This window comes from Chelonia mydas, chromosome 4 (assembly GCF_015237465.2).
Source record: "Chelonia mydas isolate rCheMyd1 chromosome 4, rCheMyd1.pri.v2, whole genome shotgun sequence".
NCBI lineage: Eukaryota > Metazoa > Chordata > Testudines > Cheloniidae > Chelonia > Chelonia mydas.
The window spans coordinates 55,438,556-55,466,274 of NC_057852.1; the positions used below are offsets into that span (position 1 = coordinate 55,438,556).

The following is a 27,719-nucleotide window of genomic DNA, read 5'->3' on the forward strand; positions in this document are numbered from 1 at the left end:
GACTTCACCAGGAGCACTTGTGAAGTTGCTCTTTAGTGTAAGTAAAGTTATCAGAATCTGTAGTTCAGAAGGGTAAACTGGTGTTACCAACAATAAAATCTCTTGTTGCCCACTTTGAGGACTTCTCTCAGCTCCCACTGAAGGAAGATTGGATATGCATAGTTGGTCATACTTAAAGGTGTGAAAATTGGTCTGTTTTCTGTAAGGTTCCAAACAAAAATTAATATACAAATTGGTAAAACTTACTGGGAGAAATTCTGTGGTCCATTATAGTGCAATACTCTGATCCATGGTACTTGTAATAATAGTTTATACCCCATCTATACTACAGTTATAATTGAATCAGTGACATTCAATTCTCCCATGACCTAGTTCCAACATGAAAAAACAAATCTTTTCACTGGTTGCTGCAAGAATGGGGGGCAAAAGAAGAATTCTTTTGTTGACCTAGCCAGGTCTACATTACCTGGGGTTCGGCCTACTTAACTACAGCACTCAGCGTGGTGTATGAATTTTTCACCCCCTTGAGTGCTGTAACTAGGTCGCTCTAAATTTTAAATGTAGACCAGGGCATAGTCTTGTGTGGGAAAATATTTTTGCAGGGAGCAAAGTGGGAACCAAAAGCAGGGAGGAGCCACTCTGATTTCTGTTGCAAGCGCTAAATATTGTATTGAAAGAAATGAATTGCTGTGAAGATGTGAGCTTCTTTCAGAGAAGTGAATCAAATTACTATTTTCTAAGAAGCAAATTAAAATCCCTTGTCCTATTATTTCTTTATGCCATTAATAACTAATGAAGATTGAGAAAAGAACCATGGAACTAAGTGTGGAAAAATGAATGGAAAAAAACCTCTCTTAGCAGTTGTGTGGATTCTCTTGATTTCCATTCCCCCTTGGCACTCTCACAATTTTTATGCCTGAATTTTTTTTATTTTTTTTTGAGTTGTACACATTTTAAAACCTTTTTACTGGAATTCTTTATTTTGTCTGCCCCACTGAGCATTAAAGTAAACACTAAAGTCAGTACAAGAGTCAAAGCTACCTCCTTGTTTGTTTGAACCTGGGGCTAGGAGTTGGTTCCCTTCCTCCATCAGTGGTGGTAATTTGATTGTCCTGACCCCTCTCCCCACCTGCCAAAAAACAACCTCTTATCCAAATGAGGATAGATTCCTACAGACTGTCTTGTGGGCATTTGAAGGCAGTAAAATATTCACCATCAAACTAGCCACTCAGTGTTGCTGACAGATTTTTAGTTATAATTGTCTCTTCATTGGAGGCTAGAAAGAAAAATAATCTCATTGTTCGGGAAGCTGCCTAGCTGAGTTTTGTTTAAATACAAAGCAAGTAACACAGCTGTTTGTGGCAGTTTTGTTTTAAACTGTTTGTTTTTTAAGTATTTCTGTAAGGTCCAAAGACTAAACACTAAAGCTAGCTAAAGTGAAGAAAAAAAATACAGAGAGGTAGTTGCATTTGAAATAAGTTTGATTTCAGCTTCAGAATACACAATAAAGGTATGTGTGGTTTGACATAAGGAGTGGTTGCTAACTGGCCAGGAACTAGATTTCCTTTAAACCAGGGTCAAGATCACATGGAGATCATCTTATTTTTCTGATTGTACAATACCTTGTGGATAAACATATTTATCTTCAAGGACTGGTAGTGACTTAGCTACTAGGAGCGCATACCCTTTTTTTTTTTTTTTTCCCCCAGAAGGGCATGTGTATTTTCTGCGGAAGAGAGGAGAAAATCTGTCATCTGCTGACTCATGTGTTAATCTTTATTTTGCACTTTAAACTGATAAGACCACTTTGTGTAAAAGCAATACAGGAAATGATGCATTGCAAAAACCAAAAGTGGCAGAAAGGAAAACGGAATGTACTGGCAAAAGCTCAGAACCATGGATACACTTTATAATTCTTGGAAATGAAAAAACTCCACCTACGCTATCTTTTTTTAGTTTAATACTGTCTTGACATTGGAATTCTGCGTTAGAGCAGTTCATAGCAGACTTTGGTGTATAGCAGTTTCAACACAATTAATTTAGAAATGTGTGTTGTCTTTGTCCCATTTATTTTGAATAGATTATCCAGCGTAGCAAAATGTAAGTAACTTTAAAAAAAGCAATACTAAAGCCAACTATGGTGCATGTCCATAGAGAGCTGGCTAGTCATATGATGCTGGCATTTCCAGCTGCTAAATTTCATGCACTTCAATGATGGCTAAAAATACAGGCTTTTCTAATATTTTTCTGTGCAGTTGCCACAGGGACGTAAAGGAATTTTGAAGGGGTAGAAATGTGGTTCATAAAACCCTGCTCTAGACTGTGCTGTTATGCAGTGTAGCATAGATGGGTGAAATATAAATGTGGGATTTTCAAGAGTTCTTAGCACTAACCTATTTCTGCGCATGGTGCTGGGCTAGGCCACATCTGGATGTTTTTGAAAGTCCTGTTGAGTCTTGTAGAACTAGTGTATAAGTCCTTGCTTCTATAAAGTATTTGTCTTTAGCCACAACTAAATGTACAGAATACCTTGATATGACACTTACCTTTTAAAACCATGATGGAGTTATTTTTGAAAACAAGAAAAAATTGCAAATCTTGTTCGCCTTCCACATTAGTCCCATTAGAATCAGTGAGACTACTAGTTTGTGAAAGGCAAACAGGATTTGACCTATTGTGTTAAAGCAGTTCAATAACAATAAATGAAGCCCAAATGAAAAGATACCCACAGCTAGTTAATGTTCAGCAACTGACATTAAAAGGACACCATTATGTACGTAAGGGGACTGTTGCCCCCTTACTAACATTCAGTGGGGGTGTTTTAGTTGCTAGTTCCCAGTACTAAAAAGGGGGAAGGGTCGATGGGAAATCGGGACCCTGAGACTGACAGTCCCCAGGAACAATGGGGAGAGGCCAATGCTCCAGGTCAGCCTGAATGACAGGGCGGGCAGGTTAATCAGGGAGTCAGGAGGCCAGGGAGGTCCCGTGAGCTGGATTTGCCTGGGTCAGACAGAGTGGGGCTGAACTAAGGAGAAAGCAGGGGCCCAGGCTAAGCTAGGGAGCAGAGCTGTGCCAGATCCGGAGAGAGCAGACCCTGTCCTGGGAGCAGAGCTGCAGCCCCAAAGCCAGAGGCACAGCCCAGAGAGAGCAGACTTGCCCTGGGAGCAGAGCTGTAGCAACCAGAGGCAGAGGGGCCAAAGAAGCAGCCCAGGGAGCTGAAGGCAGAGCAGCAGTGCTGAGACAGAGTGCTGGAGCTGGGCTGGAGCAGTCTAGAGCTGGGTGCGGTGAGCAGCTGAGGAAACCAAGGGGGACCCTGGGCAGCGGGCCCAGCACAGGGAGACACCTCAGCCAAGAGGCTTTGCAGGTCAGGCTTGGATCATGACCCCGACAGGGCGGGGGTGACACTGGGAAGAAGGGTCCTACCACTTAGAGCCTGAGAGCGTGTGGCCGCCACCAGAGCACGACAGCATCCCTACAGCACAGCCAGGGCCTGAGAAGGCGGCCTGGGACTTACAAGGAACAGACTGTGAACTGCCCTGACGTTCCAGAGACACTATTTGTGATGTTCCCTGCCATAGAGCGGGTTGATGTGTTTCCTTTAACCTTTCCCATTTTTCCTTATTCTTTTTAAAATTAATTGTTGATTAAATAACTTGCATTTGCTTTAACTTGTATGTAATGGTCAGTGGGTCAGAGAATTGCCCAGTGCAGAGAGAGTACCCCAGAGCGGGGACACCCTAGCCCCTGTCCTAGGTGACCACAGCAGGGTTGGGGGTTGAGCCCCCCAGGAATCCTGGGCCCAGCCTTGTTGGGGTTATGAGGACTCTGCCAGACAGGAGAGTGGACGGGGAGTCCTCAAGGGCAGGGAGGCCACTGGGTAAAGAGAGGATCTGAGTCCTCGCTCCCAATTCCACTAGCCCACTTCACCGGGGTAGTGCAGAAGCCAGGAAAGTTCCCCACAACAGCGGGACTATTCCCCCGCTTACATGTAGGCCCAAGATTTAGGACTTGTAAAAATAAAATTGTATAGCTTAAAATCTTTCCATTCTAATGGAAACAGTTACCTAAATAAATTAAAAACAATTTCTTTTATTTTTATTTATTTAGCCATTTGAAACTTGTAGTATTGTGCTAGTGGATGTGACTCTGAAAGCAGACTATAAATAAAAGTGAAATTGATGTGTGTTTTCATTGTCCAATCTGGAAGGATTGACACAAAGAGTGGAATATTAACTTTTAAAATTATTTCATGAGGAATAAACTAAGCTTGTAGTAACATAGAGAAGGCTTTTTTTAAATTGAAACTTTTAACCTGTTATGTTTCTTTTTTTAAGGAAAGCTTTAGTCTGTGGAGTTTTGGAAATCTGATCAGAGCAATATAACACTTATTTTTACATATTGGAGAGTATTCTGAGAGTCAAGACTGACTTCCATGACTTGCCCGTTATACTCTAACCACACGTGGCGCTCTACTGATGAGGTTCTTAACTCACCACAGCACTTAATGGAGCACTTCACAGTACACATAAGGATAAATCATATCCAGAGCACATTCAGTGGTGGTAATTGAGTTTGAGTTCATGAAATAATACAGCAAATGTCCAGGTAACTGAATATATTCTTAAATTTGCTCCAGGCTCATGAAAATCTTCCATTTCATTGACAATATTGTACAAAATTTGATTACTTGAATTCTTAAAGTTTTCTTAAGAGTGGGATAAACTAGCACCAAGTATAAACAGACATGGATTAGTTATAAACGGTGTTGACATAATTTTTTTCCATTTTTTGTATTTCAGATAACTTCAAGAGCAACATTGTTATCTGATAACATTTTCATGACAAAATACTTTACGGTGTTTCATTTTAATTGAAAGTACTCCAGGTATGTTGATAGATATGGCAAAACCACTGAATAAACTGGTGACAAATCCTCATTCTGGCAGAGTCCAGAAAATAAATGTAAAAATATATCTGGTAACACATCGCTTCTGTCACTTTAAAGATATCTCTTGTTAGATACTACAAATTAATGTTGAAGACTCGGTGTATGATTCTGTTCAAAACTGCATGTGATTACATCTTGTTGCTTTTAATTTTGTTTCTTTTTTTTTCTGGATCGCAACAGGTTACCCCAGTTATCTAAAATTGTCTTTTCATCATAACTTTTCTGCTGAACTTCATGATTTAAAATAAGAACCTGAAACTGTCATGTGGCCCCTGGGAGGGGGTCCATATGAAGTCATGATGGCTACTTCCTATAGCCTGCGTGTGTGGCTTGCATTTTTTTTTTAAATGTGACATGGGTCTTGACAAAGAGATCCTTGGTTTTAAATCTTTTGTTAAGGTTTTAGTTAGTTTTTTAAACGAAAAATAACGTATTGAGATGAACAAGCTGACCTAATTTATTTCAGGTCACAGTATTCACAAACTCTAGTTGCAGTGGTTTTCAAACTGGTCCCTGTATTGCTGGTGGTCTGCAGAATGCTGGATGGTCATGTGCTACTGACTCTCCTTGTTATCAGCTGCTAAACTGAAGACCGCTAAAAATACTTTTTCCACCTAACCATTTGCTATAAATTCCATAGGGCTGTTAAATTTGTGAATGGAAGGCAGGCTGGGTTGATTTAAATCATTTTAATCATGATGTAAATCAGCAAGAAGGAAACCTTGATTTAAATAATGTATTGTAGTTGTGTTTTGCATTTTCACTTTTTTTGTTTTATAAAGAAAGGTTGATTCTCATTGGCTGGTAACATTAAAACATTGATTTGCAACTAAACATAGCCTTTACACTAAATTTGGTACTTTTTTGCTAACCAGGAAGATATACTGTATCTATACACATTTATTTAAGCAGTTATATAGTTTAACAGATTTATTCAGGTTCTTATCGTTTATATTTTTACTATGTTAGAAAATGGTGAATGATTAATTTACTAGATTAATTTTTTACTTGTGATTTGATTTGCAACATGCTGTTTGGGTGGAAATAGGAATTCTTTTAAAATGCACTAAAATGCAACATTTTTTATTTTTTGTATTCAGTAAAATCACTTTAAATATGCTGGATACACAAAAGGGGGCAAAAGCTAATCAAAACATGTTTTTTTTAATTTAAAACTGATTTTAATAAACGGAGGAGATATCTGTAGGTAGTGAATTGAACTGATTGTTTCTGGTTACTATGTCCTTCAAGATTTTTTAGAACTAGTAAATCTCATCAGCGCACACCAGGTTGTTTTTTTTTTTTTCCTTCGACATAAGAAGAAGAAAAACTTTCCTGCTTTCTCAAACTCCCATTTGATTTTCTTAATTTTTGAATGAAGTAGTCATTGAACTGAACTAGTTGAATAAACTAAAATGAAGAAAATATTCTTTTGGACCTGCAAAACAGGCGGCTGCTGCTATTATTAATAATAATTTTTAAGCTGGTTTAGAACTTCAGCAAACTCTGGGTCCTAGTGCTTATCCAGTGACTCCTACTGGTTCAGTGATTTGACTTTCTAAAAAACTTCAGCAGCACACATGTACAGTGCAGTATTAAATTTAATGTAACTGATAATCATAGTGAGTTTAGGCCTTAACACAAGTTGTCATAATTTCAGATTTAATTTTATTTAGATTTATTTTAAAAAGGGAAACGTGTGCAATTGTAAATGGTAAGAGAAGTGGTCTGTGAAACTCACTCCCTGTCAAGATGTGGTTCACGCTCAAGTATTTGAGAACCCCTCTTCCAGCATCATGTGCACAAATCGATGGATCTGTGATCTGTAATAATTTGGATGCTGCCAGTTTAGTCAGATTCTGAAGGCTGTCAGCGCTTGGATATGTGGGGTTTTTTGTTTGTGTTTTATCATTCCACTTTCACATCTAGACATGTTTATTTGTTGTCACTTACTAAAAACAAATTGTTTCTCTTCTCTTCCCCTCCTTCCCCCCTCCCCCTCCCTCTAGGTGCTGGACTTCAGTTTGGAACACAAAGATCCCTTCTGTCAAGCTGGAATGTTAGTTTCAGTTTCTCAAGACTTCAGAATCAGAAAGCCAAAGGGAACAGTATAAATTCAGGCAAACCTTTGGTGTCCATTTACATACAGGATCTGCTGTGTCCATTTTTCAGGGGGCAATCTTTTCTGGTTTCTTCAGTATCCAGTGTGACTGAGTTGATCACCATGAATGTGACAAGCTTATTCTCCTTCACAAGCCCAGCAGTTAAGAGGCTGCTGGGATGGAAGCAGGGGGATGAAGAAGAAAAATGGGCAGAGAAAGCTGTTGATGCATTAGTTAAAAAATTAAAGAAGAAAAAAGGTGCTATGGAGGAACTGGAAAAAGCATTAAGCTGTCCAGGTCAGCCCAGCAACTGTGTTACAATTCCTCGTTCCCTGGATGGCAGGCTTCAGGTTTCGCACCGGAAAGGGCTACCACATGTAATTTACTGTAGAGTGTGGCGCTGGCCAGACCTCCAGAGCCATCATGAACTGAAACCACTGGAATGCTGTGAGTTTCCCTTCGGTTCAAAACAGAAGGAGGTTTGCATCAATCCCTACCACTACAAACGAGTGGAGAGTCCTGGTAAGTTCCCTCTCTCAAATCTTATCTAGACAGTAACATACAAGTCTAGTAATTAAAGTGATCAGATGGCTGGTATCCTCTTAAACTTAAGCAAATATGAATGTCACATCTCAGACTCCTCATAATTTCAAAGAGAAGTGATGATACAGTAGCTTGCTCTTTCACATGCTGGGGACTATAAATGTGTGTAAACGTGTTCTATGGCTATAGGGAAGGGTGGTCTGAACACAGGACTGGGAGTCAGGAGGCCTGGCTTCTCCTAGCTTGGCCACTGAGTGTAATATTAGGTAAGTCATTCACCCTCTCCATACAAGTTTTATACAGACTTGCAGATTAATGAATCATAAAGTGCTCTGAAAGTCAAAATTACAGTCAGGTAACTCTTTTTTGCAAATATGGCTGGATGTGCAGACTTGTAATTTTCACAAAAAAATTAAAATATAGGCAACCATTTGGCCAAGTCAGAATTTTCATTCTCAAAGAGATCCTTTCATCTTTATATCCTTGAGGTTTAGAAGTGGGATAACCAATTAGGAGGATGGTATGTGGCTATTACTAGGTGATTCCACAAAATAATCGTTATATTTATCAGTGGAATAGCACTTTAGGGCAGCAAAGTGTCTTTTTGTACAATGTAGTGCTGTGGGAAGATGTGGCATATACGTGTACAAACTTCACAGCAGTGATTTGGACCTTCCAGATCAGAGTTGAATTCTAGCTACTGGCACAGACTTTACTATAGTTCTGTAGTTGCATTTCTGTATTCTTTCTAGAAAGGTTCACAATTTGGCTTATACTGCTTTAGTGACCAATAGTCTGTTACTTTCTAAATACACATACAGAATTTTAAAATCCATTTCATGCACTTTACAGATGTTGGTTTTTTCCCCCCATTTTTCCACTCTTAAAATGTAAAATCCTTGTTTGGCACCACCTCCTTCTCTTCTTGCCTTCTTAAGGCACTAATCCTGCGAACACTTCTTACGCACAGGCTTTATTTGCTTGTGTGAGTAGTCCAATTCAGTTCACTGGAAATATTCACATGAATTCAGTTATGCATATGCTTAATTATTTGGGGCTTGTCTACACAGGAGGCTTTAGTCACCACTGGTGTAGCTGTACAGATGTAGTTGCACCAGTGACAATCCCTAGTGTGGCTGCCATGCACTAGTTCATCATGGCTTATATTTGTGCAGTGCATCTATACTAGGGATTTGTAACGGAGCAATTATACTTGCATAGCTACATAGATAGCTAAAAACTACACTGTAGACAAGGCCTTATAGTTCACGGTTTTTTGCAGCTCTGTTTTGTAACGTGCAATGCATATTTATGGTGCTATATAATATTTCCTTTCATCATTTAAGTATTAATTTGGAAACAATCCAAACAGCTAAACTAATACCACAACATGCACATTTTGTGCAGCAGAAGCTTAAAGGAATGTCCTCTTCACAGTTTCCTGTTCTTTAGATGTGAGACATTAAAATGAGCAGTTGTCTCTGACTCTGTCCTTTATGCATAGACAGCTGGATCAGGTGTATCCGAATGTGCTGAAGGCTTGGATTCCTTTAAAAAAAAAAAAAAAAAAAAATCTTAAGTCATTGAGCAACAATAAGACATTTGCTATTAGAACATGTTACTTAACGTTGTGCTAACTCTTCTTGATTTAATCTTGGCAGCAGCTTACTGGTTTGGTGTTTGAGAATGTTCTCATCTTGTTGCACGGTATTTTAAAAAAAACTACAAAAACTTCATGATGCTGCAGCAAGATAGGCAAATACATTAGAGGGCTTACTGTATATTTTAACATCTAAAATATGTCATCACGGTTGTATCTGGTAGCTTGTAAACCATCCATTTACTTATCTTCCTGGATTTAGTGTCATTGTCACTTTTATTCAGTTTTGTTGTTTTAAATAGTGTCTTAAGGAAATAAAGCTAATATTACACATTCTGACTCCTGGATACTCATTTAAAGAGAAGCTATCCAGGTACAATTAAATATTTGAATGCAAAGATTTTAGTTGAGCAGTAAAAAGAAGAAAGAAAGGAAAAAAAAAACCCATTTTACTTTTCTAGAGTTCTCATCCTGAGGAAAAACTACACTCTTATTGAATCACCTGGTAGGCTCCAGTTTTTTAGGGCATTTTCACAGCTAAAGGGAGGACAGAATATATTCAAATACTGAGGAGGCCTTGGAAATGTTCAAAAGTTCACAAAAGTCTAGTGCAGTCCTCTCAATCAAAATATTCTGGAAATAACTGCTGAACAGAGTGTAGTTTTGACTTGAACTTGTGCTTAAATGTTTTGCTGAGTTGAGGCTTTAGGGCCTGATCTAAAGGCCACCGAAGTCAGCTAGGGCAGTGGTTCTCAAACAAGGGTATACATACCCCTGGGGGTACGCAGAGGTCTCCCAGGAGGTACATCAATGCATCTAGATATTCTGCCTAGTTTTACAACACGCTACATAAAAAGCACTAGCAAAGTCAGTACAAACTAAAATTTCATACAGACAATGACTTGTTTATACTGCTCTGTATACTATACGCTGAAATGTAAGTACAATATTTATATTCCAGTCTATTTTATAATTGATATGGTAAAAATAAGAAAGTTAAGCAATTTTTCAGTAATAGTTTGCTGACACACTTATATTTTTAATGTCTGGTTTTTGTAAGCAGTTAGTTTTTAAGTGAGGTGATACTTGCATGTACACAAGACAAATCAGACTCCTGAAAGGTGTACAGTACTCTGGAAAGGTTGAGAGCCACTGAATTAGCATATGTCTACGTAGCAATTACTCACCCATGGCAGGCCTGGGTCAGCTGACTTTGGTTTGTGGGGCTTGGGCTGCGGGGCTTGGGCTGAAGTCTGAGCCCAAACATCTACCCTTCAGTTTTACAGACCTACAGCCCGAGCCCCGCAAGCCCAAGTCAGCTGACCTGGGCCAGCTGCGGCTGTTTAATCATTGTTTAGATATATCCTTAGTCTTTGGTGGAATTTGGATCAGGCCCTTCTTCTCCCTGAGCTTCAGTTTCCCATCTGTAAAATGGGCAGATGTCCCTTCCACTCTTCCCCAGTTATAAAAGGAAATAAAATTATGATGGACACGAGGAAACTAAGCATTTTATTATCATTGTCATCAGGAGTAGTAATATTACAGTAGCACCGAAGACGCCTACTCATGGACCAAGACCCCTTTGAGCTCAGCTCTGTACCAACACAGTAGAACAAAAATACAGTCCTTGCCCCAAAGAGCTTACAATCCAAGTAAAAGACAAGAGACAACAGATGGATACAGAGAGATGGGAGAGTACAATGAAACAATGAGACAATGTTGTCTAAACATTCAAGACGGCCATGGGGTGGGGGAAGGTGTAAAATACACTAGCTGAGTGAGCAATGTAATGGTGATAAATGGTATGTTAGTTCCACTGTTTTTGGGGGTGGAGGACTTAGGAGGGGATCAGTTAAATGGAAAGCCAAGGGAAGTGGGAGTGAGGGGAGCAGTGCAGGGGAGGAGAGGGTAAGGACAGACAGGAATGGAGTTAAGTAGAGGTGAAGAGAATGGGAGTGGGAGAACTGGCAGTTTATAATTAAAATAGAGCACTGTTCTGAGACCTGTGCAATGTCTAGACATGCTAGTATAAAAACTCTAGCACTGGGGTGTCAGGAGGCAGAGGGACAGATTTCATGTTTTATTACAGTTGGTGGGCGGTTGTACTCTCCTCAATCCACAGTTGATGTCCCACTAATGTTTGTGGGATGTTTGCACAGAGATCTAAGGGAGAATGCAGCTTTTCTGTATCAATTGAAGTTGTATTTTATTCAGTATCTTATTGGCACATTCAGTACTCTCAGTGGTTTGGTTGTTTTTTGTCTGAACCTTTGTTTCCTTTCCTTTCTCTATTTCTGTCCTCTTCTGTCTGTAAGGTTTCCTCAGTTGTTCCCTCTTCATTTTCTTCCCTGTAGCTATCTTCAGTTCCTACTCCTTTAAAGTTTTCACTCTCATTTTCCCTGTTTCATCTGCTAAAATTCTCAGGAATTAATAGTTGACGATGAAATGTAAGCTGGATCAAAATTTCACTACCTCTTGTGAGCTGATCTGGCCGCTGGGTCATATGTTTTGATACCCTTCCTCTAAAATGACTGTGGAGGCTTTTACTCATATGGACAAGATGCAAAGTGGGTATATATGTTTTGTTACATTTTCCATTTCGCTATTCTGTTTGGGGTTTTTTGAAAAGCTGGTTCATAATAAAAAAAAAAAAAAAATCTACCCTTGATATGTAAAATCACATAGCACTCTACACTGGGGAACGAAGGCCACACTTTTTTTTTTTTTTTTGGACACGTCTGCTTTTTAAAACTTGTGGTGCTAAAGTGATACTCATCTCTTGTACACAAGATGAACGCAGAGATTTTAGAAAATCTCAATTCTAATTCCAGATCTAATTTTTTTACTTTTTAAAATTAAAAAATCACATTCAAATTTTATTTATTTATTTATTAGCAATACACAGGAGGCTGAAAACATAAGTTAGCTGTAATGAGATGCTGGGGGAAGGGCAGGAGAGGAGGCTCCTGGGAATTTCAAGCCTGGAGAATCTAGGCTTTGTTGAAAGCATGCTGCTTCATAAACTGCTGAATACATATGGTGGTATATGGAAGAAAATGCTGAGGGAAGCTTGTCATCTGGCAAACAGATATAGTCGGAAAGAAGTACCTTCTACAAACATGTTGGAATAGCTCAACTGTTTTATGCAGAGTCATTTGTATGCTGCACATTTGCTAGTGAAGACAATGGTCTCGTTAATGGCTATATCAAATCTGACTGGCTGCTTTTGGCAGGGCAAGGCAAAGCTTTTAAAACTTGCACAGAACTTTTATTTAAGAACTTTTTGAAAAAATCTGGCTGGCATATTTAGTATGACTCAGTCTGTTTGCCTCTTTTAACTTAATCAAGGAGTGAAATTTAAAGGTGATCCAAAGGCTGTTCTAAAAACTGGGATTATGCATGGTTTTTTATGTGGCAGGAAGGGGAGAGAGAAGGTCACGGGTTTATTTTTTCCTTCCCTTGGAAATATCAGGAATGACATCTCAAGTTTTGCTTGGGGAACTTGTTTGTGGGATCTTGGAGCCTGTTGTCAACTCTCTTGCCTTAACTGAAGGAGGAGCGGCGTAATGAATCTTTAACCAAAGCTTCATTTTTCCCAATTGTTACTTAGTCTTCTGAGTTATATGGGGTTTTAAAACTTTTTGGTTTTTTAAACTGGAAACAGTTGGACCGAAAATCACTTTTACTATCTTGTCTCTTGCATTTTCATTTCACTAGTTTTTTGGTCATCATAGTCATCCAAGCTAGACAGAACCTGAATTTCTAATGTATTTTAAAAACAAGCAGAAAGAATGGTTTAAAAAAACAAACTTTAGGTTGTCTTTATACATCATTCTGAAATTTTAAAAACTGTAGTCATGTCTCATGGTTATTCTATACCATGAGTATAACTAGAATGTCTAATTACGTGAATGGGAACAGGAATGGAAAGTAAAACAGCTGAATGAGTTTGAGAATCCAAGCTAATTAATTTGCTAGCAGAAATTTCTAATCCATAATTTTACAATTTAACTTTTTTCTGATATTTACTCATGTGAAGTAGGGTGGTAATGTACAATACACAGTCTTCCTTTTTGGCGATCCCTTGCACATCAGGCTTTCTCCAAACCTGAGGTGACCATCAAATTCTAAGGACTGTTGAGAATTTAACATGCAGTCAGGCTAGGAAAAAACGTATTGTCCAGTAATCCAAGCAAACTCAGTTCCTGCTCTGAATGATGTGGTAGTTGGTGGCGGTGATATTTTATTGCAGTAGTTTGCAAAAGCAGTTGATGCCCTGTTGAATTAGGCACTGTTGATGCACACATAGTGAAAGGGTGGTATAAAATATAATTACTCGCAATTAGTTGCACAAATTGCTGATCTGAACTTCAAAAATCCTATAGGCATTGACTGGCTCACTGTTGCATCCAATCTGAGGCTGAAAATAACTGGTCTGCTCCTGCTCCAGTTTCCTTGTAATTACCAATAACAAGTGGACGGAGTCTGTGCAGCCAGTTATGGCCTATGCCTTACGCTGAGGAGAGCTGATATGACTAGTAGTGCACGTGCTGTGCCCAAATTGCCATATGAAGCACAACTGCCATTCAGTGGCATTTACTGGGAAACTGAAGTAAGAGGCCAGTTTTTATTTTCAGTCTGAAGACTGATGTTCCAGTCAGTTAGCACGCCTGGGATTCAAAGTGCAGGTCAGTTGAGTGTAGGAAGTAACACACTAAATGTATAGGAGGCTTCTTGCTGCCTAAGCAGCAGAGGTCTGACTCTGAGAAACAGTAGCCATGTCATGCTGTCTTCATCCCCAGCATGGACTCCTCTCATGCCCTCAGCATGGTTTTTCAGATTTGGCTTGATCATTTTCTTGAGTAACTTGCTGTCTAAATCGAGCCTGTATAATCAGACACAGATGCGGGGTGTGTTGTGTTAGAGTGAAAAAGTATATTTTTCTGATCACAAAGGCAACCCTGCGATTCACCAGAGGAGAAAACCCTTAAGTGATAACAGTCTTGGCCAAGCCACTTTGAGATCCATGCTGTCCTAAGATAAATCCCCTTTAAAATGTGTCCCTAGCTTGCATTTCGTATCATGTTTCATTAAAAACTTGTTTATGTATGTGTTAAAAAGAATGAAAGAAACTTGTGCTGTGCCTCTGAAATTTGTACCCAAACTGGATTACATTTTTTCCCCATCCACCTTATGGGGATTTGAAACGTTTTCTCTCTGGTCCTTTGTACCAGTATTTAGAAAACTTTACTGGTCCTGAAACTGTTTCTGGCCCTTTAAATATCATTTCATTCTTACCTATCATCTTGCTTTTTTCACGGCACTTCAATTCTGATACAGTTTTAGCCAAACTTAAATTAGATCACTAAAATTAGTGCTTTATCATTTGAACCTTGGGTTCCATACTTGGTATGCAGTTTTTGTTAGTGTGGTTTTTCTAGTGGTTCTCAAGGTAACAGCTGCTAAATCGTTTCAGAATTGAATTTGGGACTAAGACAGGAGTTATAATAATTGGCAAACTTACTCTTAAACACTACTATCTTGTGACCTATCTGGCTAGTGTAAGGATTCCAGGACTGATCAGTAACTCTGTCCTCCATCCAACACCTGGGAGAACTCTGATCAGCACTCAGTTCTCTGGTCTGTTTCCGGCCAGATGGGAAAGCTTTGATCAGGAAGACTAGAGGGAGCAGAGTGGAACAGCTGTGTGCAATACTCCCATACTGCCAGCACTTTTTGAGGGGAACATTAGACAGTAATAGAATTAGAGGAGGGGGAGGAAAGCAATGGGGAGAGACTATAAAAGAACAAGGGCAAAGGAGAAGCTGTTGCTGCTCCAGTCTGGAGAATGGAGAGGAAAAAAAATGAAGTGTCCTTTTCAAAGACAGCGAAGATAAATTGAGTGGAAATCATCCAAGAGGAGACAAGAAAATGGAGACTGGATGAATTAGAGGTGGAAGAAGAAAGGGATGGAAAGGGGGGTTGGAGACAGGGAGTTAGTCACTCGCTGACTTAAACAAGGAAAGGAAAAAACTGTCTGAATTGTGTTAGTGAAATTCTTGTTTCTAGACTTTGTTTTTCTATTAGGCATCCTATAGCTCTGCAAGTTCAGGGATGGGAGACTGCAAAGTGTCACTGGTGAGAGGATTTGTCATATTGCTTCATAATGTTACTGTTGGGCGTAGCTTTAAAAATAGCATGCTACAACAGGTGTGTACAATTCTAGGATGTTTCCCCAAAATAGCAGACAACTGTCAGTTTGTTTGGCAAGTGGTATTGAGCTTTCTTCATCTAATTTTTGCCAATTTCAGTGCACCACTAAAATGCACCACGGAAAACAATTGGAAGAGAACACAATTTGGGGGAATATTTTTGCCCTTCTCCAGTGTGAACCGGAGAAGGGGATCCCATTATTGATGGATTTGTCAATGAGACTAAATCCTTTTAAAAATTAACCAAATTCCTGTCAAATGTCACTCCAGACTTGAAGTTGCAAATCTTTTCTCCTATATGGCAACATGGTAGTGCTGCTTACAGGTGTAATGAGAAGTTTGATCACTTCAAATGTCCTCAAGTTAAAATGCACTGTCAAACTATTAGCTATCCTCTGCAGAACTGTCAAAATTACTTTTGCCATAAACTAGTAAGTGTTGCTTTAATCGTAGGCATGTAATTAGTGCTGAATTCTGGAGGCACTTGGAACAAATGTCAATTTCATGAATCAGTGGGCATCCAAGTAAAGCTTCTAATGTTAGCTGAGCATTATAATGCAGGAAACTTACTAATATTACTTGCCAAATGTGTTATGCCAGATGTCTGATTTTAAAATTACAGTAAATGAAGCAACAAATGTTTTTAAATAAAGTCTTCAGTAGCAAATATACAAAATACAAATCAAGCTGTGAGGTCTACTGAAATTGAGAAATAAAGTTAAGAAAACCAGACTCTCAGCTGTCTCTTGAATGAATAGCCTGGAATGTTTGCCTGTCTGATCATAGTCACCCAGAACAGACTGCTGGATGGCTATTATTGAGCCTTTCCATTTACAGTTACTGTAACTTAAGTCCTATTGAAGCAAACAGCTAAAATCTTGGCACTTCTGCTTCTGAGAAACAGTAAAGCAAAGTTTCACCACCACATGGCATAGAAAAACCTTGTTTGAACCAGGTGGTGGTAGAACAGCATAATGTAGCTAGGTCCTCTGAGACCAGCTTTGGACATAACAATATTAGTTATTGTTAAGAGCAACTTAATCCACAGTGTAGAAATGTAAGTGTCTTTGTATTTGGGAACATGTCCTGTGGTTAAAGACTACTTATGCTTGCCAAGGAGAGTCTTGTTCTCTTGCACTATCTGAAACATAAGTGCATCAAAACTTACTTTCCACTCAATGTTTAACCTTTGCAAGGAGAAGAGGGTTCCTGGCAAAAGGTTCCAACCAGTACACTCACATCAACTGTTTTAACACTACAGTTGTCAAAGAGAGTCAAGCAAATTCAACTTGAGTCCTCAACTTAAAATGCACTAAACCCATCTCTATTTAAACTGGGGGGCTGCTAGCCAGTATATCACAGCTGATTTCAACTGCTGAGGAATCAAATAGGAGGGAGATGTGGGGGGTTTTTAATCTAAGACCTAAACCCTTTTAGAGTTTTATAGGCTAAAACTGTTACCATATGGATTTCCTTCTCATTCCAGATCTTTCTTTTGCCACTTCATCCATACAAGATTTTCCATCTTGAATTCTGAACGCAAGCCCCACATTTCTATTTTCCCTTAGCTATTGATATTTCTCTTTGTTTGGAACAAAACCTACAGTTTAATTTTTAATTGAACCTTTCAAATATAACAGCAAGTGACTGTGGGTAAATGCTCTTGAAAGCGTGTGTGTGTGTATGTATGTTTTTATATATATAAAAAAAATATATGGTACTGCCCAGAGACCCCGATTTGGGATGGGGGCCCCAATGTGGCAGGAATTGCACAAATGCTCCTTTGTAGTGTGCGTCTGTCAAGTCCTGGTACAGTCAATCTTAATAGTTACTCCTGGGGAAATTCTGTGCCACTGTGAGTGCGCATAATTAATGAGCTGTGCACATTTTTAATTTTTTGAGCAGAAAAAGCTTCTGTTGAAAAGGCGCTGCAGTTCTACCTCTTGCCCACCAGAGGGCACTGTGGCAATAGAACAAAGCAGCCACTCCCAGCCAGCTAGGGAAGAGAGAGCCTGCAGAGCTGCCTTCACAGCACCTTTAGGGCCAGGTCAGGAGACAGGGGCTATGGGGAGATGGACAGTGTGGGGCTGCTGGCTGGTCAGAAAGGCTCATAAGGGCTAGTGGGCAAGGACAGAATGGGAGTGGAGACACAGAGCCACGTAGAGATGGGGGAGTGGCCGAGTGGGGGCACAGAGACACATGGGGACAGGGAGGGGTGCAGGGCCACATGGGGCTGGGGGGAGTGTGTGTCTGAGTAGGGATGGAGAAACATATGTGCCTGACTGAATGGGAGAGGCTAGGGGTCAGCCAGGGTCTGCATGGGGGAAGCTCTCTAACAGTCCCTCCCCACCCCCCAAAAAACCTGTTCCATACTTTTCCCATCCATACCCAACAACCTTCCAAGTTCACACCCAGCAATTATTTCCCTCTCCCTCAGCTCCTCCATTACCTGACTTTCCCCCAGCCGTTGCACTGTTTCTGGGGGATGAGTGAAATATGGTTCTCTATTGTAGTTTAAATGAATTATTACTCAGAGCTCTGTATTAACATGCCTAGTAAGGAATCTTTGTCAAAAAATATTTACTGAATCTTTTTTGTTGTCTGTATTGTTACAGACATACTTGCTGACAGGTATTTTGAAATAAATTACCCAAAACAATTGAAACTGGTGTGATTATATTGTGTTGTTTTGACAAAGTATACAGATTTTGCAGAATTTGAAAATATAGTGCGCAGAATTTAATTTTTTGGCACAGAATTCCACCCGGAGTCAATAGTGAAAATGCAACAGCAGTTCATCTTATTCATAATTTTTATGGAAAAATTGGAATTTGCATATGTACCTGGATTTCAAGAAGTAGTTTAACATCCTGGAGGAAGGATGATCGAAGTATCACTCCTTCCTCTTCCACTTCTCCCTTCCTCCCGTCTCCTCCACTCAGTTCTTCCTGGCTTCTGAGATTCTGTCTCAAACAGAAGAGAGAAGTTTACTAAACTTTAGTTGCTAGCAGGTGGAGATAAATACAAAACTACGGGTGGCAAGGGAACTAAACCGTTTAATCTGCGCTCATGTAGGATGATGGCGAAACCAAATGAGGGAGAAAACATGCCCTAACTTGAAAATGTTACAAGTCCTTCAATTGGATTAATTTTTACACTTCTAAACATGAAGATTTTTTGCTTACTCCACCCATTTTGTTCGGTTTTGTGTTTCAGAAATAAAGTTGAAACTGATTAGAATTGCATACATATATCACTCTCCTCTGGGTGTTAGAAGTATGCGCTGCTTCCAGATTATTCCACTGCTATTGGTTGGACAACAGAATCAAGTAATGGGGAGACTTAACATACAGAAAAACAGGGCACAAAGAATAGGGACTCATAGGTTTCCCCTAAACTACTTCCACAAAGACTACCATTACTAATGAAGTAAAAAATACTCTGTAATTAGAAATTTCATCTGGCCATTTATGGCATCTTGCTTGTTAGATTTTGTGTGTTGGTGCTGTAGGCTCTTTGATGAAATGGCCCTGTCGCTGCACTTTGTACAGCACCAAGCTCACACTTGCAACTGAATGTGGTCATAACACTTATTTACTCTGAATAGCGTCTCTGTAAATCAATATGTAAATATCAGTGTCTGGCTCCAGATGCAAATTTACCATTTACGAATAAGATGTTTTTCTAGCTGCAGCTCTGCAAACTTAAACTGAAATCTGAAAGTCAAGTCAGTCCCCCCTCTAACTCCTTTTTTTATGCATTGAGTGGTAATAATTTGGCCTGTAGAACCTATATTTTATGTCCTTAATTAGACATGTACAACCCCCAGACTCCAGAAACTGTCCGCAGTTTTCAGTGGGGTTGCGTAGATTAACTAAGGACCAAATTTTAGACCTGGAGTTTAAAAAAAAATAAAAAATAAAAAAATAAAATCTGGTGTTTGAGAAGGTATAGAATCTAGCTTTTGTTTTGTTGCTTTGTTGAGCTATTGCTCTAATTGATGGTTAAAACCCTTACTTTAATGAAGCAGATAGATGTAACTCTCAGATCTGTTGAGTTTAGATGGTATCTTTTGTTAGTCATTTTTCTGAAAAGCACTTAATGAATACATATTTCCCTCATTAAATAGTGATATCTGTATTAAAAAGAGACAAGTTAAAATTGTCTCAGGTAAAATTAATATTATTGCTTCTCACTGTATCTGTTCTTCACTGAGAAAGGAGAAGGGAGACATTTCTTCCACAAGCTATCACCTAGAGCAGTGTCCTTCAGGGTTCTCCACAGCAAAGATGTGCCCTACTTGATTATTTTATAGCAACATTTGTGCTGGCTTAACACTGAATAACACACTCTCACATGCTTTCTCCCCTTCAATTACTTCTTTCGGGGGCTAGCGGCTGCTACAGAGATCAACCTCCTCTTCTGCTGCACTGAGCCTCGGTAATTTGTTGTTCCATATGGTTCAGGTCTTCAGCGTGACCAGAAGCTCACAGACTTAAACTGGGGAGTAAGAATAGTTTGTGTTCACAGTAACATTTTGAACTGTTACCCATTCCTCCATACTTCTGAACAATCTCTGGCCATGTCTTCCCTGCACAGTTAACTTGAGTGCAGATAACTGGAGTTAACTCCTCTTTTGAGTTGGCAGCTCTCACTGTGAAATAACACTCCAACTGTATAGTGTGTGTTAGGAGCTGCTAGGTTGTGCTAACTCAAGCTGTAGCCTGATGGGCCAGCCGACTCCCATTAAAAGCACCACTTGACTTAAGGGATTTTGGGGTGAAGGGTATGGGGCGGGGGGACTTGAATTAGGGATAACACTGAGTTATAACTCTAACTTTGCAGTTAGATGGACCTGCTTTGCTTTGCTTTTGTCTACCCTTTAGACTGAATTTTTAAAACATTCTGAAGAAATAATTGGCCTTTATGTTGTTGTAATGGAGCCTTTGGTAGACAGGCGGCCTAGTGGCTAGATCATTGGTCAGAAGGGTTGGAGGGGGAGCTGGATGCTCCCCGGAGCCCTGTATAGTTTGATCTCTAAACTGGGGTTGATGGGTCTGCCTCTCTGCCGGGGTGGCTTTCAAGACCTGTTTCCCTGGTAACTTCCTATTTAAGTTTCTTTAATCTGGGGAAGGGCCCTTCTAGTTCAGTTACCCCACAGTTTGGGGCTTAGCTGCAGGCTCCCCTTGGCAGGGGAAGGCTTACTTTAAGGCAGCCAAACAGAGAGCTCCAGCCTCCTCGCCAGTCAGCCCCTAACTGAACCAGGCTCCCTTCTTTTCTTCCCCCTTCAGGCCTGGCATTGGCTGCAGGTATAGAGGGGCAGGGCTAGCTGAGCCCACAGGTTTTCTTTAACCCTTGCTGCGCAAGGCGGCACATACTCTGCTCCTTCACACATCCCTTCCCCCTTAGGACACCATTTGGGCTCTGCCTCCCCTCCCTCAACTGCTCTTCACTATCCTGTGAGAAGAAGTTGGTATTCAGATGGGCTCTTCCAGCTCGGTGCTGAATGCAGAAGGAGAAGGGCTGGAGGGAGAGGTACCAGCTCATAATTTGGGGGTTTGTATCCTTCATGGCATGTGACCAGCGGAGAGGGATATGGCCAGTGACTAGTCTGAAGGGTGCACCCCGAAGGTAATAAGAGTGAATCCACAGCCCACTTTACTGCTAAGACTTCTTTCTCGATTAGAGAGTGGGGCTCCTCCTTCGAGACCAACTTCCGGCTAATGTATAAGATGCGGATAAAACAGCCCCATGGCTCCTGTAACAAAACTCCTTGGTGAAGTTGGGGCTATAAAAGACTCAACAAAGCTGGGCTTTCAGGGTTTGAAAAGTCTCCTGACAGGACTCTGGTCCACTGGATCCTTTTTGGGGCTCTCATTCTTGAGTAGATCAGAAAGAGGGGCTGCAGTGGATGAGAACCCTGGAATAAAGCCGTGGTAGTATCGGGCCAGACCTAGAAACTGGCGTACTTGCTTCTTCGAGGAAAGTGGGGAGTATATCTGGAGGGCCTGGACCTTGCTAATCAAGGGTCAGTTTGTGCCCTTTCCCAAGGTGTACCCGAGATAGGTGGTCTCATCCTTACCGAGGTGACATTTAGTGGGGCTCGCTTTCAGGCTAGCCTCAAGAGACTGTCTACCAGTAGTGACTATAGATCACCACATCATCTAGGTATGCAGCTGCATACCGGCTATGGGGGCGAAGGACTGGGTCCATTAGTTGCTGAAATGTGCCTGGGACCCCGTGCAATCTCAAGGGCATGGTCTGGAATTGAAAGAGCCGGAAGGGGGTGAAGAAAGCTGTCTTTTCCCTGGACTCAGATGTGAGGGGGATCTGCCAATATCCCTGTAAGTCCAGAGTGGCTCATCTGTGTGGCATCAGGTATGTGTAGAATTTTGATACTGCATTGACCTTGCAGAAGTTGATCCAAAATTGAGTGGTCCCATTGGATTTAGGTACCAGTACCACAGGGCTTCTCCAGTCACTGAAAGACTCCTCGATCACTCCCAACGCTAGCATCGAGTGGAATTCCTGTTTCACGATCGCCCTTAACTTCTTGGGCCGGGACCGAGGGTTTTCCCTGACCTTAACTCCCGGTTCCATCTGAATCTGATGAGTTATCAGGTGAGTCCGCCCTGGTCAGGTAGAGAACACAGAAGAGAAGGCAGTGATCAGTTGTTATGCCTGGTCTCTCTGCTCAGGGGTAAGGTTGTCCCCAGTCTTGACCACACTTGACATTGAGACCTCTGCAGCCCAAGGGCCTCATTCAGGCTCTGGTGGGTAGGAAGTTTATTAATAAGCTTTCTTGGGCTTTCCACGTTTTAAAAGTTCACATGGTAGATTTGTTGTACCTTATGCTTGTCAGGTTGCCTGATTTCTTAGTTCACCTGTTCACCTCATAGAGCTCCCTGCCAGCAGGCTAGGAGCTTCGACTCCAAGCTGGGCAATAACAACAGTACCCAATCAACGGACTGAAACTCCCGGAGGCATGCTAGTTTATTGTACGCAGCTTCCTGGGTGTCTTGGGCATGTAAGGGCAGGTCTACACTACAGCCAGGATTGACACTCTGAGATCGCTCCAGCGAGTCTAATAAAGACCTGCCAGATCGACTGCAGATCAGTCTGCAGTCGACCCCTGTGCTCTACCCCTGATGAGAAGAGTAAGGTAAGTCAACAGGAGATTTTTCTCCCGTCGACCCCCGCAGTAACTCGACCTAAGGTATGTCAACTCCAGCTACATTATTCATGTAATGTAGACATAACCTAAGAGGTTCTCTCTGGCAAATGAACCTAAAGCCTCAAGTTTCTTCCACAGGCTTAAGACATACCAAACTATGTTGTCGGCTCAAGATGGCTGCTTTTCCCACATTTCCCGAACAAGGTCTAAAATTCCTTGGGGATGCTTTCCATAGAAAAGCTTGAATAGCAAGAAGCCAGTGGAAGACTGGGGAACTTCTCGGACCGTGAATAGAAGAGGAGGGTGTAGTTGGTCCCAATGTCAGACATCCATCAGGACAAACCTTTGGGACATTGTTTTTAGGGTTCTGTGACAGCACTCCACCAGGCCGTCTGTTTGGGGGTGGTATATGGATGTTTGTAGAGTCTTGATTTTTAGTAAATGGCAGCGTTGTTTCGTCGTCTGAGACATAAAATTTGTTTTTTGGTCTGTCAAGATCTCCCAGGGCACCCTGACTCAAGCAAAGATACTCATAAGCTCTGTAGCCACTGTTTTTGCATTCATGGAGCGTAATGGCACAGCTTCCAGGTACTGGGTTGCATAGTTTACTACAACAAGAATAAACCGGTGTCCAGAGGGCTGACTATGTTGACTCCAGTTCAGTCAAAAGGCACACTTATGAGTGGGAGGGAGATCAGTGGTGCTTTCTCAGCTGGCTGAGGTGTGGTGAGCTGGCACTCTGGGCAGGAGACACAGAAATCCACCATGTTTCTGTAGACCCCTGGCCAAAAGATCCGGGCCAGAACCTGGGTTAGCGTCTTTTCCCTTCCCAGGTGCCCAGCAGCAGATATGGCATGGGTGAGTCGCATAACCTCCTTCAGCTAAGGGCGGGGCACCGAGAGCTGATGTCGAACCTCTTTGGTCTGCTGGTCTTTCTCTAAGCAGTATAGACAGTTACCCTGAATCTTAAAGTGGGGAAACTGTCCTGCTTGATGGGGCTTAACGGTTTCCCCATTTATTGCTACCACCTGGGCATATGCTTGGCTCAGTGTGTCGTCAGCCCGTTGCCCTTCCACAAAGTCAGAGAGGTGCGTCAGAATCTCAGACTTGGGTAGTGGGAACAGTTCCTTAGCTGGCTGGGAGTGGGGCTAGTCTGGTTTAGGGGTATAAAATGTTGACTGTTAACTGGTAAGCATTAGTCTTACTGGTTAACCCGCCTTAACTATTAGCCCCCAGGCCGTCCTGCCCTGCCCTGCCCCAGCAGCCCTGCACCAGCCGACCCTTTAATTGGTTAACCGCTTAAACAAACATTATTGTTTAAATGGTTAACTTTTTAAATGGTATTTACATCCCTAGTCTGGCTAGGTTGGTACTGAAGACTGAGAGATCCCCTCACCAGGGTCTGCAGCCTCCTCCGTGCCCACAAGGGTTGCGGCTTTAGGCCAGCCTGTGGCCAGAGGAAGGGCGTTCTGTCCGTCAGAAGTGGGTCTTACCAGCTCTGTTAACAACTCCCCAGAATAGCTGCGATCTCTGCCTAGAATCAGTGGGTAGGTGAGCGTCGGGGCCAGACCGACCATCATGGACTCCTCCTGTCTCCCCACCGTCAATGTTACTTCCGTGTGGGGGCCCTCATGTCCCCATGAACACACTGTAGCATGATGGTGCCCTGAGTTAATAACCACCGTGCTTCGGTACAAGGGTCTGGGCACACCCCGAATCCACCAGCCCCACTACTTCTCTCCCATTTACCCACACCGGGATGGTCAGTTTAGTTGGGTTGCCTTGACGTGCTTGGGTCTGTGGGGTCCAGATCTTCTGAAAGCTGCATTCCATATAAGGACAATCTCTGGATCAATGCCCAGAACAGCCATATGTGAAATACTGATCTGGATCTTGGGTGGTGCGAGTGGCTCCCTGTCTGGGTATCTGGGTGGTCTCTTCCCAATGGGCCTCCCTGAGTTCTGGACCACCTTCTGAACCTCCAATGGGCCAGTGGTTCCTTGACTTGGGGTGTGAGCAAATGGTTCTGGGGCTCTCGTTTGGGGAACCTCTGGGCATTTTGGTCCTTGGGCCCCCTGGGGCTCTGGAAAGAGGGGGAGCATGTCTATGCCGCTCAAGGGACCGGAGTCCATGGAAGGTTCCATCCTTTGGTAGTATGGGGCTCTTGGTCCCGGCCAGTCCCTGGGGGGATGTCGTCATGGGGGACTTGGCAGCTAGGTAATTCTCAGTGAGCTGGATGGCATCTGTCATAGTCTCCAGATGGTACAGCAACATCCACTCTCTTCCCCCAAGGGGCAGGATCTGGACAAACTGCTCTAACAGGACCAGTTCAACGACCTGCGCTCCCGACTTTGCCTCGGGCTTGAGCCATCTCAAGCTTCTGGGTGACCAGATGGGGTCAGGTTCCCGGTGGATACCGCTCCCCCTGGAAGCACTGACAGAATGTCCCCTCCGACATGTCTAGGGCATCGAGTATCGCTGCCTTAAGCCGGGCATGTTCCTTGGTGGCTGCAGCGTCTAAAGCATGATATGTGGTGTGTGCTACTCTGATTAAGTATGGGGCCGGCACTGCAGCCAGTTGGTCTCAGGGCTACTGTGGCTACCCTCTCAAAAGTTTCTAAGAAAGCTTAGGATCATCATCAGGCCCCAACTTGGTAAGCCTGATGGGGCACATTAGTCGATTCTGCTGGAGCACTGGGTCGCAGTATGGAGGCCAGCTGCTGCTGCTGGGCTGCCAATTCGTGGATTTGCTGCTGCATGGCTGTCTGCTGCAGGAATTGCTGCTGTTGATGGTGGGTGTTTTGCTCAGCCATCCATTTCAGCATCTGTTCTGTCTCCATTCAAGAGCTTTCTTTTTGTTTTGGGTTTTGTTTTGTTTTTAAATTCCCTTCGGCAGGGACTAGGGCATTGCCTGCATTCTCTACCACTTGTGATAGAGCCTTTGGTGGCCAGGTGGCCTAGTGGCTAGATTGTTGGTCAGAGGGTTTGGAGGGGGACCCAGACCCTCCCCCGGACCTGGTGTAGTTTGACCCCTAAACAGGGATTGATGGCTCTGCCTGTCTGCTGGGGTGGCTTTCAAGACCTGTTTCCCTGGGCTACTTCCTATTAAAGTCTCTCTAATCTGTGGCCGGGCCCTTCTAGTTCAATTATCCCACAGTTGGGGCTGAGTTGCAGGCTCCCCTTGGCAGGGCAAGGCTGATTTATCTCCTGTAGCTGCGAAAACTCCTGCCAGTCAGCCCCCAACTGAGCCTGGCTCCCTTCTTTCCGTGCCCTTCTTGGCCTGGCATTGGCTGCAGATATAGCAGGGTGGGACTAGCTGAGGCCACAGGTTTTCTTTAACCCGTGCTGTGCCAGGCGTCAGTTTCTGTGCTTCTTCACAGTAATGTTTTACATCTTCCAAACTCTTTTACAATTTAGAAAAACGCTTAAATTATGGTGTAATATAATAATATTTTTTGCGAGATCTTTTCTCTTCTCCACCCGCCAAAGCCATATTCTGTACCTGGGAATGGTTTGGGTGCAAGAGAAAGGGAAGACATGTAGGGAGAAATGTAGAATTTACATCCATACATATTCCTGTTTCTTTATGAAGGGCTCAGTTCCAACTGGAGATAGTGTGCACTCCTTGGGAAAATCTGATACTGCTTTTTTTTAATTGCTAAAACCATATTGAAAATATCCTGTTCCTCCAGCTATTTTAAAAAATGCTATAAATCACATGGCTTCCTGTGATGTCATGTATGTCATTGTAGGGGTGGGAAAGGTAGATGATGTACTTTGTTTTTCAGAAATTAACTTAGAAAAGTTTGACCTTCATCTGCAGGAAATAGAGATACAGGGAAGCAGTGTTTTAATGCCCAGAAAAGTAAGGAAGAATTATAAAGACAGGAAAGGGAAAAATATCTTTAAACATAGGCTCTCATTGTTACCCTTTTCACTTCTTATTTATGTTTGCTATGGCATGTTTGCTATGGCAAGTAATACACTATTTGAACTTTATTGAATAAGAAGTGCTCAAAAACCCAAAAGTTTTTCAGAGCAAATTTTAATGAAAAGAGGAATCCTAATATTCAGAGGAATTGGAATTTGACGTGTGCTGTATTGCAACTGGTAAGATTTGAAACATTGAGGTGAATGTTGGGGTAAATCTAAATGACTTTCTCCAGTTAATTATTGAAATAGTTCCTTAGAAGCAAGGAATATGCATGATAGAATGAACATGTTTCTCCTACTCATTTGCCTGGTGATGTATTAGGCCAAAGAGCAAGAACTTCCAGCATGTGGAAGATGAAGATACCTCATCTCATAGCATACATTCATCCTCTAGTGTGACATTCCACTCATAAAATGAACACAGTTAACTATGAAGCAGTCCATTTAAGTAATGACACCCTGGCTTAAGGATTGTAAATATAATGAAAACTCTGCTCAAGCTGCTGTCGGTGAAATTGGATGTATATGTAAAATTGGTACTGATTTGACTTGCAGCTTGACCTTAAAGTCCAAGGGTCTGATCCTGCAACCCTTTCTCGAAGTATAAATTCCCCATGTTGTCAGGACTGCTTGAGTGAGTGAAGAGTTGCAGGTTTAGGCTAGCTTTTCTAAATAAAACCTCTCCTGGATATATCAAAGTCAAGAAACACTGCAAACACTCTTGTGGCATCTCCTGCAGTTGAGGTAAACAGCTGAGCTGCTTTCATCACAGAGAGAGAGTTCTAAACACAGGAATGAGAAGGCCTTTGTTCAAAGTGCCACATACATAATTTGCATCTGGGTCTTAGACGGTTCCTCACGTGGCCAAACTGACTTGAGAGGCAGCAACTAAGCCTCTGGGGTAAGACACTGTAGTTTCTTCCCTTCCCTCCCACCATTCTCCTCCTTTCTCGGCAGGCTCCAAAAGGGATTTTTTTTTCCAGTTTTCCTTAGCCAGGGAGTGAAGTGGGGTGGAACAAAAGGAATCATGTTTCATGTGTCTCCCACTGTTGTGTGTGCCTTTCCCCCACGGTTCTCTTCCTTCCACCCCTTCCCAAAATAAAAACCTACAGCTGTGCTTTTAAAAGAGCTGGATGATGATCTGAGCGGTTCAGCCTCTGCTATAAGGAGTTTGGAGGCAAAGATGCTGGGCTGAAAGAGCTGACTA

General features: G+C 42.0%; 1 protein-coding gene across 6 annotated transcripts in view; it reads left to right on the forward strand.

Annotated features, from left to right (window-relative positions):
* SMAD1 (SMAD family member 1) overlaps positions 1-27,719 on the forward strand; it is a 70,613-nt gene that overhangs the window by 24,649 nt on the left and 18,245 nt on the right. For 2 of the 6 annotated variants that reach the window (XM_043545766.1, XM_027832345.3), the window contains exons 2-4: positions 4,335-4,605; positions 4,800-4,885; positions 6,958-7,572. In XM_043545766.1, the coding sequence (XP_043401701.1) occupies positions 7,173-7,572 (400 nt within the window). In that variant the 5' untranslated portion in view covers positions 4,335-4,605; positions 4,800-4,885; positions 6,958-7,172. Of the gene's footprint in view, positions 1-4,334; positions 4,606-4,799; positions 4,886-6,956; positions 7,573-27,719 lie in introns of all 6 variants that reach the window. The other 4 variants (XM_043545767.1, XM_007070143.4, XM_037897344.2 and 1 more) reach the window with 3 other exon arrangements.